The 14,776-nt window shown below is 38.3% G+C and overlaps 1 protein-coding gene across 2 annotated transcripts in view; it reads left to right on the top strand.

The window, feature by feature from the left end:
* Positions 1–14,776, top strand: part of ccdc120b (coiled-coil domain containing 120b) — a 31,211-nt gene that overhangs the window by 6,683 nt on the left and 9,752 nt on the right. Inside the window, exons 2-6 of one of the 2 annotated variants that reach the window (XM_014027255.1) lie at positions 11,399–11,537; positions 11,622–11,717; positions 13,434–13,564; positions 14,148–14,249; positions 14,344–14,464. In XM_014027255.1, the coding sequence (XP_013882709.1) occupies positions 11,669–11,717; positions 13,434–13,564; positions 14,148–14,249; positions 14,344–14,464 (403 nt within the window). In that variant the 5' untranslated portion in view covers positions 11,399–11,537; positions 11,622–11,668. Of the gene's footprint in view, positions 1–11,398; positions 11,538–11,621; positions 11,718–13,433; positions 13,565–14,147; positions 14,250–14,340; positions 14,465–14,776 lie in introns of both variants that reach the window. The other variant, XM_014027254.1, reaches the window with a different exon arrangement.

The following is a 14,776-nucleotide window of genomic DNA, read 5'->3' as shown; positions in this document are numbered from 1 at the left end:
GTGTGTGTGTGTGTGTGTGTGTGTGTGTGTGTGTGTGTGAGTGAGCCGGGCTCTGAATCACCATGTGGAAGCTAACAACAGCAGCAGCTGTGTCAACATGAGGGCGTCCGTCTCACCTGTTCAGTCAGCTCGAGGTGCCATCCCAGCTGCTACGCACTGCGCAGAGCACACACACACACACACACACACACACACACACACACACACACACACACACACACACACACACACACACACACGCCATGCAACAAACACTGTGCGTTGCTTAAGTTTACTACTAATTAACCCCAACTCTGAACAAGTTTGGGACATTGTGCAAAAAGTTAAATAAAAACAGAATGCAATGTTTTGCAAATCCCATAAACCCATATTTTATTTACAGTGGAACATAGTAAACAAATCAAACATTTAAACTAAAACAGATTTTTTTTAAATAAGGTAATCTTGCCTTTTAAAGCATCAACAAATGTCAAAACAGTTGGGACAGGCATCCAGTCTTTACAACTGTCTGTAAACGTCTTGGCTCTGAGGAGAGCAGCTGCTGGAGGGTTTGGAGGGAATGTTGTCTTGTTTTTGTTTGGTGCAGGGTTTTAATTTTAACAGTCCTGGGACTTTGCTAGATTCTTGTCCAGTAAAAAAGCTGGATAGGATCAAATGTTACTTTAATACCTGTATATATACTTATGGTGCCCTTCTAGATGTGTAAGCTGTTCACATTTTTAAAAACTTTGTAACAAATGCTTCCTTAAACTCGCAGTCAACATCATTAGCATTCATTCAAGAAAAGTATTGTCTCATTAAAACCCATCTTAAATCCATTTTTGACCCTATATTTATCATATATGTTGCATTCATTTCTGTAAACTTTTATTTTAAACCATTATCCCTCCTCTCTTGATTTCTATGTCAAGGTGGTGCTCCACGTGTCTTTATCGAAAAAATATTGAACTGTGAGACTAAAGTATCGAACCAAACCGAATTGTGAATTTTCTGTATCATTGCACCCCTAATGTGTGTGTATGTATGTGTAACTTTTTTTTTCAGGCAGGCTACATGCAGATAAAAGCACAAAGCAAAGACAGAGGACCTCTTTATGAAGTGATTGGAATCGTGTATCAAAGATTAAAAAATGCATTTAAAGCTGCTGTTTTTTTACTTTAATGTTATAATCTCAAGCACTCCTAAGATGTAGAAAGAGCAGCTCCTCCCACCGTACAGACTTCAATGCTTAGCCCTTCAGACTCTCTCATTTACATTTGTGTGATGCAAGGGTTCCTCAGTCTCCCTGCAAAGCTTATATTTAATCAGCATGGCCTGGATAGTTTTGTCTATCCCACCATTCAGACCCCCACCAACTCGCATAGTTTGATACTTTAGTCTGGGGTCTCACAGGATCCTTTCATCGATGCAGCTTTTCGATGGCTTTGATATACAGTCTTAGACTCGGTCCTAAAGGACTGTGTTTGTGCTTGCCCCTCATGCTCACATGTTTGTGCGTACATGAGGGCAAGATGTTTGGAAAAGCCTGAGTGCTGCCACTGATCTTGTCAGGTGTGGTGTTTTGAAATGGGGTTGTGTGGAGAAGTTATGATGAATTCATTTTTTACCTGCTGGAGATAGCCTTTGAACAACCTGAGTTTGGAGAAATGGAGTCAGTGTCACACATGACTGATAGGCTAATGGCTAGTCCAACCAGAGACAAGACCAAAGTTGGCGGCTGTGGCTGAGTGGTTAGGGTAGTTGTTTCTCTATGCAAGAGTTGGCGGTTCAATTCCCCACTATTCTGACACATGTCAAAGTGTCCCCGGGCAAGACACTGAACCCCCACTGCCTCTGATGTCCCATCAGTGTAGGAGTGATTTAAAAAGCACTGGATTGATTGACCTGTATTAGCTTTGTAGAGTGATGTAGTAGAGTGCTGTGTGAATGGGTAAATGATGACACTGATTGTAGTGTAAAGCTCTTTGAGTATCCTGGTTGGTACAAGTACAGTTCATTTACCATTGACCAAAGTAAATTGCTGCCATGGTTATTTCAGCAGAAATGTTTTRAAAGTCCTGCCAGTATTGACTCCAGGTTGCAACAGAAGTGCCACAGCTAGATGCTGCTTCTGTTTGTCCTTACTAATAGAGTTCCATGYAAGTAAAAGTGAACTGTGACATTGATGGCTCTCTTTTACAGATAGGGTGAGATGTTCAGTTATTTGGGAAAGACTCAGAGTAGCTGCTCCTCCACATCCAGAGGAGCCAGTTGAGGGGGTTCTGGCATCTGGTAAAGATGCCCCCCTGGTAAACCCAACTCCAGAACGTGGATGAAGGCTGTTTCAAGACGGCATTGATCCACTTTGGTCTGGCTGTGTTTAGACTGGTTTACAGACAAGATCACTTTTTTTTTTTCAGATTTTAAAATGCCAAAGGTATGATATATGTGACACMTCGGAGTTGCTCACACATTCCTCATTTTGAGTTGTTCACACCTTCTAACCTTCTACTTTTATTGAAAATATTCACTGATTTCCTCACCTAATAATGGGCAGACRGTTTAAAAGTGCAAGTGACACATGGAGCCTCAAAACCTGTGCCAGGACTTGGTAGCTGAACGTTGACCTCCATAGGACTTCCTTACAGTGGGCTATAAGCCTCAAGGGTTATTTTTAATTTCATACAATATGCTTACATTTGTAATGTGATGTATGATAATACTTTGTGATATAAATCTAATGTGCTTTTTCTGTGATACAATATTAAGCTAAGAAAAATTGTATAATTTGTGAACTTTTGTCTTTTTTTAATAAGTGAGTTTTGTCTCGTAAACTTTTGTCAGGGACTCGTCTAGCCTAGATGTTAGCTCATCGGTCCTGTTGGACATAAACTCTATTTCTCTGAACTGAGGCAGTTCAAGGTGTTCTTTACAACTGTTAAAATATTACTTTTGTATGTTTTTTCCACAAAACCCAATGTCAATGTAATTAGAACATTCTTTTAAAGGTAGTAATGATTAAAATAAATATAAATAAGTATACAGTGGGGTGCGAAGGATTGGGCAGCCTTGTTAATTTTCCTGATTTACTTTTATAAATCATTGATTGTTTGGATAAAAAATATCAGTTAAATCTATTATAGGGGACAAACAGTGATATTTAAAAAGGGAAATGAAGTTTATATGATTCACAGAAAGTGTGCAATAATTGGTTAAACAAAATTAGGCAGGTGCATAAATTTGGGCACCGTTTTCATTTTATTGATTTCAAAACCTTTAGAGCTAATTATTGGAACTCAGATTTGTTTTGGTAAGTTCAGTGACTCTTGACCTCCATACACAGGTGACTCCAATTATGAGAAAGGGTTTTTAAGGGGGCAATAGTAAGTTTTTCTCCTTTGCATCTTCTCTGAAGAGTCGCAGCATGGGAGTCTGAAAACAACTTTCAAATGAGCTGAAAACAAAGATTGTTCACCATCATGGTTTAGGGGAAGGATAAAGAAAGATATCTCAGAGATTTCAGCTTTCAGTCTCCACTGTGAGAAACATTGTGAGAAAATGGAGGACCACAGGCACAGTTCAAGTCAAGACTGGAAGTGGCAGACCAAAACAAAATCTCCAATAAACAGAAGTGAAGGATGTTGAGAACAGTCAGARTCAACCCACAGACCAGCACCAAAGACCTACAACATCATCTTGCTGCTGATGGAGTCACTGTGCATCGTTCAACTATTCAGCACACTTTACACAAGGAGATGCTGTATGGGAGAGTGATGCAGAGGAAGMCTTTTCTCCGCCCACATCACAAACAGAGCTGCTTGAGGTATGCTAAAGCACATTTGGACAAGCCAGCTTCATTTTGGAATAATGTGCTGTGGACTGATGAAACTAAAACAGAGTTATTTGGGCAGAACAAGGKCCGTTATGCATGGAGGAAAAAGAACACAGCACTCCTAGAGAAACACCTGCTACCTACAGTGAAATGTGGTGGTGGTTCCATCATGCTGTGGGGCTGTGTGGCCAGTACAGGGACTGGGAATCTTGTTAAAGTTGAGGAACGCATGGATTCCAACCAATATCAGCAGATTCTGGAGAYCAATGTCCAGGAATCAGTGACAAAGCTGAAGCTGYTGAAGCCGRGGCTGCATCTTCCAACAAGACAACGACCCTAAACTCTGCTCAAAATCTACTAAGACATTCATGCAGAGGAACAAGTACAACATTCTGGAATGACCATCTCAGTCCCCGGATCTGAATATTATTGAAAATCTGTGGTGTCACTCAAAGAGAGATGTCCATGCTCAGAAACCATCAAACCTGAATGAACTAGAGATGTTTTGTAAAGAAGAATGGTCTAAAATACCTTCAGCCACAATCCAGACTCTCATTAGAAGCTATAGGAAGTGTTTAGAGGCTGTTATTTCTGTGAAAGGAGGATCTACTAAATATTGAGTTAAGGTTTTTTATGGTGCCCAAATTTATGCACCTGCCTAATTTTGTTTAACCAATTATTGCACACTGTCTGTAAATCATATAAACTTCATTTCACTTCTCAAACATCAGTGTGCTTGTCCCCTATATGATATATTTAACTGATTTTTTCATCCAAACAATACTTTATAAAGGTAAATCAGGAAAATTAACAAGGCTGCCCAAACTTTTGCACCCCACTGTAAGTACAAGAGTTACTCCAGTTAGTTCACCTGCTGCCACCAATGAGTATTTTTCACAAGTTTCAATAAAACTTGTTCAGTGCAGAGGTTTATAGGAACAAGTATGTTTACTTTGTTGCAGTATTTAAGCAATTACAATAAGGATTTGTAATTTTACCAAGTACTTTCTAAACTTTTTTTTTCTATTACATTTCATTCAACACAAAAATTATACTTTTACTTTTTTACTTTAAAATTTAACACCTAATTAGATGTTACAAATTAAAATATGACCATAACTCCTGGTGAAAAGTTGTTTAAGCCCTCTAAAACTGAAGTGTTGAATTTACTTAACCAAGTTATATCAACTGGTTCCACTAAACCAGGTTAAATAAATGTAATGTCTACTCAGTTTATTGGAACCACTTTGGTTCAGTAAATTCAACACTTCATTTCCTAAAAGTACTTGAACTTTCCTGATTATTGTGAGCAGTTTTTTACTTAAGTACTTTTCTTATCAGTGGAATTTATTCTTACCAAAGTCATTTCCTGTTAAGGTATTTTTACTTTTTGTAAGAAACAAAAACATTATTGTCCATCTTAACCATTGAGCAGTGGGGGATAAATAGACTTGGTGCTACTGGATTTACCTCCTCATTTGTTAAGAGCATGAATGTGTTCGTTCTTTCCCCCATACATGAGTTTAAAAAGCATGGCAGCGGGGAAATAATGGGAACATGTTAGTGAGAGAGGCACTACATTTTCAAGCAAATGTTTTCTGTTTCAGAGCAGAGCAATTCTTAAGAGGCATGGCAACCTTTTGGCTCCTGTGCTCAGCTGCTCAGAGACCAACCAGATGGATCCCAAATATCTCTCTCTCTCTTCTCCCACTGTGGATTTCGCTGCTCCGCATCCAAGAACAGATAGGATAGTGTCTTTGTTTGTTCCCTCTCAGTTTATTAGATCAGCTTCAAATCTGATCATCATGGACTCCGTATTGTCTAACAGGGTCCGTGTCACGAGCTTTTGTCTAACCAAGCTCCAGTCTGCCACGTTTAATGGATCCCATTTGGGTGTCAGCGGGAGATCAGGCATGCTGTGGGTGGAGGGTKGGGGTGTCACGAATACAGGAGCAAACAGCCGTTACCCTGGTTCGGCTCCAGGACAGGAGGCAACGCAAACTCTGTCAAAGTATTTCAAGTATGTCTGCACTGAAAGTGAAGCTATTCTGCTTGTGTTTGTTTCTCTGCACTGTTAAGCTCGTGAACCACTGAACGGCTTTTAATGAAACTTACAGAAAGTTTTTTGATAGTTGACTAATGTGCGATTTTAGTCAATGATTATTTCTTTCACAGCTTCCTGTGGGCTCACCTCACCTGCTCACACCTGTGAATGTCTCCATTGTCCAATCTTTCTACCTTAACATAAAAAAGTAAATGTTCTCATAGCAAATTAAAATAATGACCCATGAAACTTAAGATGTATTTTTCACAATAATGCATGTGATCATAAGATATACGTATCTAAATATAATACAAATTACCGGGCAAGTGGTCTTTAAAACAAACAGCTAAGTTACAAGTAACTCAAAACAGCCTCTCCAGCTTGAGAGCTGTTAACCTGCTCTAATGCAAGGCCGGAATACAAGAACAAACTAAAGACTAAGACTAAAAACTWTGGTTAAAATAACATTGAAGTGAGTAAAAAAACCCATCCTGTTTGTAATCTTGTTGGATCTGGCAGTCTGAAAGTTCAAACAAGGATTCAACCAAATAAATAAATAAATAAATTGTAAGAAGACGAGACAGGGTAGATTATTACTGTAATTTAGTAAATTACTACGGTGGCACTGAATGCTGTAGCTAATTTTAGCATAACTGAAGACATGCTGTTTTCTGATGGTTAACAAAACTTATAGACAGTTGGCTACAACACTAAGTGATCARTCWCTGAAAATAAGTTTTATAAGGCCTGACGAACAAGCTAACTTTTTAAAAACTTACCACCTGCAGTRGATATAATCATGGCTCTAGTGTGTTAGCGGTTCAGGTGATTGTTTTTGCTGCTGCTGTTCTACCGTGGAATAACCGGGTCTGCATTTTACGTTCTTTGAATTATTTTCAGTAAAATGTTGACAACTTTCAAAAGTTAAAGTTTAGGTTTTTTTTGCATCTTCGATATGATTGTCTTTGCGTTCCGCCGTTATTATTACTTTTAAATGTGGCTTTGGCTGCCCGATCCGTACCAGAAGCACGATCCGTACTGTCCTGGAAGCATTGTTTTTAGCTTGTAGCATTTCGCTAGACTGATGACAGAATTCATTCAATTTCAGTCTTTCATCACCTGCAATGTTTCATAGAAAAGGAAACGTTTTCAACAGCTGTGGGTTTTTATTCCAGGAAAAAAATAAAACGAAGATGAATTATTACATAATTGTCTAGATAATAGTTTGCAAGTTATTATAAATAAATATGTATGCATCGTAAATCTATATTTTATTAATCAAAATGTGTACAATATTAAAACTATTTTCAGAATGTAATTAAACACACCTTTTATAATTAAGTATAGAAATAAATATTTTCAGTATTTTTTCCTAAATCGAGAACATTCCAGAAGTCTATCATTTAGCGCATGCGCAAATGAGCTGTCGGTACGGATCGTGCTACTGGGACGGATCGGGCAGCCACAGTGTCCGCTGCGGTTTCTCCTGTGGTTTGCAAACCAGCACGTTCTTCTTCATTAGTGAACAATGCAACCACAGACAATAGAAGCACCTCTGCACTCAGCAGTTCATGTATTGCATTGCAGTTATAAATGAACATTTACGGGATTAAATAATACAATGCATTGACATCTTATTCGGTTATATTGACTAATTGTTGCAGCCCTACACACCTGCAACTGATTAACTTTTGGACTTAACTAAATCAAGATGGCTGACACAGCTAATCAACAGTAGCCTGCACATACTATAACTCAGTGATTTTTAGTAGCTGAYAGTCATTCACAACATATTCTAAGCACCAACAGATCAAACAAGATATTGCAATATTGCGTAAGATGGTGCAAAACATTATTTTCAAGGTTTAAACAAAATCAGATCTCAACATAAGATGATGTAAAAACTCTGGTGTAAAAGGCAGTGGGCGATATGCATTCTTTCAAGGCATGCTATCCATGAATTCCTTATGACRTGTGAGTGAAGAAAACAAAGCAATCTGTGCTACAAGCTAGAGTCTGGCCATTTGGGAGCAGAGCTTTAAGACAGCTGCCCTGACTAACGAATAGATAAATGTTTCCTTTTCAAAGATGCAGTGCTGGCAGAAGCAGTCTCAGGAATGGTAATTGTAATAYGGCCCTTGAGGCTTTCCATGTAGATTTATGGGATGAATGGAGTCTTTTTATGATTTAAGCRACTGGCAGGGCGACAGAACAGTCAGTGTTTATGGCAGCAATTTGTGAGCAACAATGAGTGAGAGGCTGTTGGCAGAAAAGGCCGTCACTATTTTTGGATATCGTGTCTCTATTGGGTGTTTGGGAAAACACTTATTTTATGCCGCGCTGCCTCTATGTGGTGATGAGCCTATATGAGAAACAATTCACCTGCWACAGTTCAGTAATGACAAAAATATTCATATACAGTATTTATTGCCTATTCCAAAAGGTGAAAACTGACCATGGATCATGTTTCTGTCTGTCAGCACTTTTAGCACTGTTAGCACTTATGAACCACTGGAATGAACACCTGCAACTGATTAACTTTTTGGAGTCAACAGGATTCAAGATGGCTGCCACAGTGAACTTATCCTTTCAAAACACCAAATGGCTATAGATTTGTCAGATTTTCTGACTTTGACCTGAATTTTTGTGTGGTAGTAGCTGAGACTCATCCCCAACATATTCTGATAGCTAACAAGTTGAAAAAGATCTGTTTTTAACATTTTTGGCAAAAACTACTTGAAGTCAGTTCTATTCCAGGAAATAATAATTAAAAGTAAACTTACAAGTGATTCAACTTTGGAGCTAACTCAATACAAGATGGCACGCGACCTTAGAAAACACAAAATAGGCCATAATTTAATCATTTGTACAGATACTTTGCTAACATTTGTTGTGGTTGTAGCTCAGAGTAGTGATGTGCGGATCACTACTAAAATATGGATACTACTGATACCAGAACTTTATGTCCTAGACCAGCGGTCCCTGACCTTTTTTGTGCCACGGACCGGTTTATTGTCACATATTTTCACGGACCGGCAGGTATGACTGATGAATACAACAAAATAAAATGATAGCCTACGACCAACGCAAGAACTAATATTTTGTAAATATAATAATAAACGTCAGTCCACTCACTTTGTACTTGTATGTAACCTTTTATTAGCAGTGTCTTCCTGACATGTGCCAACGACTTCCCCTTTCCCTTTGTAAAGAAACTTTCCAAAGACGTCTGTTTTCACCGAGACAAGCGCCTTGACGCGTCAAGAGTGTCATAGATGGACGTAACATAGAGCAGGAGTTCTTAACCTTTTTGACCTCGGGGCCCAATTTGTTGAACATAAAGTGACACGAGGCCCAGTCAGACATTACCAATGTATGAATCAAAATGATAATTATTCTAAATCTTGTTTAATTTTTATTGTATTTACATCATAACTAAACTATCATAACTAATGTAAATTAAATACACTTAAAGTTTAAAAGTAAAACTCCTATCAAATAATCAGAAGACATGATTATGACAAACATTTTTATATTGTAACCTGCCCATAGCAATTATTTGAACACATAAAAAGGTCAGTCAACAGACCACTCAGGCTTATCAGCACAAATATATATAACAAAAATAGATAATTCAAAAAATAAAATTGTGGGCATAAAATAGATAAATTAAAAAGTTTAATGTAAATGTTTCAAATAAAATCCTATAAAAATAAATTTGATAAAGTACAAATGAAAATATAGCATTTTTAAACTTTTGCAACCAGAAGCTGCTCTTCATATTAGTGACCAACAATAACAGTAAAAACAGCTTTTTGACAAGTTTAAAATTTCTTTAAAATACATTCAAAATGTTTAAAAATAAAATTGCAAAAATTAATTTGATAAAAAAATATAGTTCTGCAACTGTATTTGATAAAGTTTTGAACTTTTAAAATATTGCATGGTAAAAACAGAAGCTGCAATTCATTTTAGTGACAAACCAGTGTTTTTTGACGAGTTACTTTCATTTTTGCTTCTTCTTTTCATTTAAAATACATTTCCATTCTCGGCAGGTTTTTAAGGTTCTTCTACATATTAAAAAAGTTGTTAAACAACTGAGTGGCGCACTACTGCTACTAGTGGTGAGAAAGTGTATTGCACCTCATTCAAAATCAATGCGGTCCCACGGCCCTCTGTGGCCCAACGTTAAGAACTGTTGTTCTTTTGAGGCCCTCAAGGTGGCGYTGGCTGAGGCCCATGGGTTAGGAATCTCTGACATAGAGAATCTGATAGGTTTTCAAAATAAAACATTGTTCAGACTCAAATAATAAATACGACGAAAATAATGTGTTATTTATTCTTTCTGTGCGGCCCGGTACCAAACGACCCACGGACCAGTACTGGGCCACGGCCTCGGGGTTGGGGACTGCTGCTCCACTGCAACCACTTCAGGTTTTATCGTTAACAGGAACACAGTGGAAAGTAACACAACCATTGAAATCTTGTCTAAATTATACACGCTTGGAACTAAACTTACCCTGAAAAGAGCCAGTTGAGGTGGTTCGGACATCTGGTAAGGATGCCTCCTGGACGCCTCCTTAGGGAGGTGCTTCAGGCATGTCCAACCGGGAGGAGATCCTGTGGGAAAACTCAGAATGTCTCTCAGCTGGCTCGGGAACACCTTGGAGTCCTCCTGGAAGACCTGCAAGAGGTGGCTGGGGAAAGAGAGGTCCAGGCCTCCATGCTCAAGTTGCTTCCCMTGCAACATGACTGGGAATAAGCAGAAGATGATGGACGGATGWATGGATGGACTTAAGCAGTAAATGCTGGAGTCATTTCTGTTCATTATCAAAATATCTCATGAACCACTAGAAAGATGTTAATGAACATCTCGAAGTAATCACTGGATATACATCTGCAACTGATTAACTCTGGAGTCAGTTCAATTCTAGATGGGCACCACAGCTAATCCATTTCAGCCAACACAAAAATGTCTACAGCTCATTCAGTTTTACAGACATTGAGCTAACATTTGATGTGGTAGAAGCTTAGATTCCTCCTCACATGTACTCTGAGCATGACATCTAATGAGGTTGTGTGTAATGTTATTTTTAAGGTTTGAGCAGGTTCAAACAATGCAATCTCTTTATTTTGGACTGAAACTTTAAAACAGAGCCATGAGGCAGATAAGGGTTACATGTGATTTTATTTTTTCTGCTGTCAACCCACCCTGCTTCTTATTCTGGTTCTCTGACTTCTTCAGCCCCCCCGTCCCCCCACCAGTAGTTTTTGAGCTTTGATTTAAAAACCGAATGGATGAAGCTAATCTCTCTGTGTCTCTCTCCATTTATTATTAATAACTTATCTGGTCTCATATTTTCCGTCTCTTTGCAAATTAATTGGTTGCTATTTTTGTTTTAAGTTCTAATTTGAGAATAATAGCTTCAGAATGTCKTATGTGCTAATTATGACCTGACTTTAATCAAGCTTAGTTTCAGAGTGCTCTGTACTTGAGTCACAGATCTTTTCTGATGGTTTTTCTTTGTATAATTTTCTTTCAGGTTTCAGTTTTAGTCACCTGAGCAGCGATGCTGTGGTTCCCCCCGTGTGTCCTGTGAACAACAGATATATCTACTGCTGATTTGATTTAAAAAAAAAATGCAACTCCGTCCACACCTCAAGAACACATATGGCTGCAAGGTCAGCAAGAAGGAAACATTTAAGGTTTTATATATTTGGTTGATGATTCTGGGCTACAGTTAACCCACAGATTGTCTTCATTAGGTAACAGCGTGGCTGAGAGAGTTGTGAAGTCCCCAGATTTACATCACATGGAGGTCAAAGGTCATCTGATCACATCCATGGGTTTGGGGACTCCTGGTGAGTAACCGTGAGTTCTCACAAATACAGCAACCTCGTGTCTGAACAAGACGAAAACAACTCTTAATCTGGAAGTTTTTCTCAAGAGAACAGCCAGTTGTTGTTCCCATACTGTCACCACAGCTGCCAGATACTCTTATCAGAAAATGATAGAACTGAGAATAAGCACCTTTATGAAAACCAGCATACACAACCAAAAGACCAGGTGTAATCTGAAGTAGACCCATCACACTACAGTTTAGATTGAGAGTAATCCACAGGCACATTTGAACACATTTTCCTTAAATCTAATTCCAGTGAAGTTGTGTAAAACAATTAAAAGCAGAATATAGTGATTTTCAAATCCTTCAACCTATATTCAATTGAAAACACTACAAAGACAAGATATTTAATGTTCAAATGGACAAAGTTTTTTTTTCAACACATTCCGAAAAAAACTGCAACAGGGTCATATTTACCACTGTGTTACATCAGCTTTCCTTTTAACAACACTCAATAAGGATGTGACATCCATGATCTCCGTAAATAATCTGAAATGTGGACTCATCAGACCACATGACACTTTTCCACTTTGCATCAGTCCATCTCAGATGAGCTTGGGTCCAGAGAAGCCAGAGGTGTTTCTGGGTGTTGTTGATATCTGGTTTAGTCTTTGCATGATAGCGTTTTAACTTGATGGTTTTCTGAAGTCTTCCTGAGTCCATGTGTTAATACCTGTTCCAGAATGATGTTGGTTTTTAATGCAGGGCTGCCTGAGGGGTCAACGGTCACGGGCATTCAATGTTGGTTTTCAGCCTTGCTGCTTACTTGCAGTACGACGGAGTATTAGGGCCACACAACAAGATTTTTTTATAAGTACGACAATAAAGTCATAATATTGTGAGATATTGTGAAATTAGCTACGTGACGACTAAATCTGTCAATGCATCCATTAATTAATACAGACCCAGTTTATCATATAGTTACAATTTCCAAGTCCTGCTACTGATAATTTGATGCTAATGTGCTAAAAGATTAACTATTCATTTTAAACAATACTAAAGAACAAATTGACAAGTTGCTCAACATTCCTCATTTTAAAGCAGTGGTAACTGCATGCTTTTTCTTGTAAAGGGTATAGACTAGTATTACGACTTGAATTTTAGAATATTATGACTTTATTCTCATAATATTATGACTTTATTTCCATAGGACTTTAATGTCGTAATATTATGACTTTACTCTTGTAATTAAAAAATTTTTTAAATCTCATTGTGTGGCCCTAACACTCCATCGTACTTGCAGAGATTTGTCCAGATTCTCTGAATCTTTTGATGATGTTATGGACTGTAAATGATGAAATCCCTAAATTCATTGCAATTGTATGTTGAGAAACTTTRTTCTTAAACTGTTGGACTATTTGCTCTTACGTGAGCAACAAAATGAAGTAAAATGTCACACACTGATCCCATCCTTGCTTGTGAACGAGTGAGCCTTTCGGGGATGCAGGCATCAAATTTAAAATGAGTGAATATGTGCAAAAAAATTGTAAAGTTTATACATTTGAACATGAAATATCTTGTCTTTGTTGTGTATTCAATTGAATATACAGTAGGTTGAAAAGGATTTTCAAATCACCGCATTTTGTTTGTATTTATGTTTCACACAACGTCCCAAGTTCATTGGAATTGAGGTTGTACACAGCTCATGATGTTTTACATGTGTTGTGGTGTACAGATGTTCAAGGCTGCCAGAACAGCAAGCTGCAGGCTGAGAGGATCGCAGCTCTGCAAGACAGAAAGCAGGCCCTGGAGGCTCTCCTCAACGCAAGAGTGGGGGAGCTCAAACAAGTCTGTTTACAGGAAGCAGTGAGTCGCTTTCCCCCTTTTCWTCCACACGTCTTTGAAACAAAGCGCACAAAAAATAAATAATAGATGTGGCCCATTTTTTAATTTTAGGGTTCAATTTAGCTATAAGACAACCTCGGTGCGTATGCCACAAAGCAACTTGTTGAAAAAAACTGTTTTCATCACTTACAAGGGGCTGCAAATGAATCTTGGCTCAATTGCTCCTGAGAGCCTGTCAGCACATGTTAATGAGGCTGAAGCTGCATCAGCTTTTTTTAACAGCTGTTTAACACATCCTTTAAATTTTCAGATGGATGTATAGTGACTCATTCCATCTCTGCATATCTATTTTTGGAATTAAACATTGTTCTGCCAGCCGTGTAGCTCAGCTAAGAAGATTGAACTGCGRCTCATCTGCAGACTTATCTCTGTTTAGTGGTAAAATAGTCTGATGCCATTACTTCATGCATGTTGTCTTGCATCATGATTTTAGTGCAGTTCATTTATAAGGAAGAATCATACTGAGATTTATATTAAACTCTTGAGTGGTATCATTTTACGTAAGACAATGGACCTCGCAGACTTTATTGAGTCTCCTCTGCAGGAGCTGACGGGGAAGTTGCCACGAGTGTTCCCTCTGGAGCTGGGAGAGAAACCCCCAGTGGTGCAGCGCAGGTCTGGCTTAGCGCCGAGCACCAAGGCAGAGGTAAGAGAACACCTTGAATATCAATCGTGTTTACCCATCAGCTGTCTGGGTGTGTGCTCGTGGCCTAACTTGGCTTGTTGTGTCCTGGCAGCAGGATGACTCTGTCCAGAGAAAGCAGATGAAAGCAATCTTCACGGGCGCTCTGTGCAGGAACTCTGAATTCGACCGAAATGGCCCGAATAGCAAAAGGACAGTCCATCGGGGATGTCATACAGGTAACACGCTCTGCAGCTAAAACCACATCCACACTGCTGCTAAGACTGCCATTCATCTTTCACCTGTAATTATAACAGAATCTGTTGATCTCTGTCAAAGCTTTATTCATTGCATTTAAAAACAAACAAAAAATTATACACAAAAAAAAAAATACAAATCCCAATTGAAATGAAAGGAGGCAAAAAAATAAAAAAAATCTTAACATCTGCCACTTATTTCCAAATTTAATTTCAAGCAATAATAATCAAGAAACAAAACTAAATAAAAGCTTCAATTCCTTCTCAAACAAAAACTTTTGACATACATTATAC

The sequence above is a fragment of the Austrofundulus limnaeus genome, unplaced genomic scaffold, assembly GCF_001266775.1.
Source record: "Austrofundulus limnaeus strain Quisiro unplaced genomic scaffold, Austrofundulus_limnaeus-1.0 Scaffold626, whole genome shotgun sequence".
Taxonomy (NCBI): Eukaryota; Metazoa; Chordata; class Actinopteri; order Cyprinodontiformes; family Rivulidae; genus Austrofundulus; species Austrofundulus limnaeus.
This window is presented reverse-complemented; position numbering and strand designations above follow the sequence as displayed.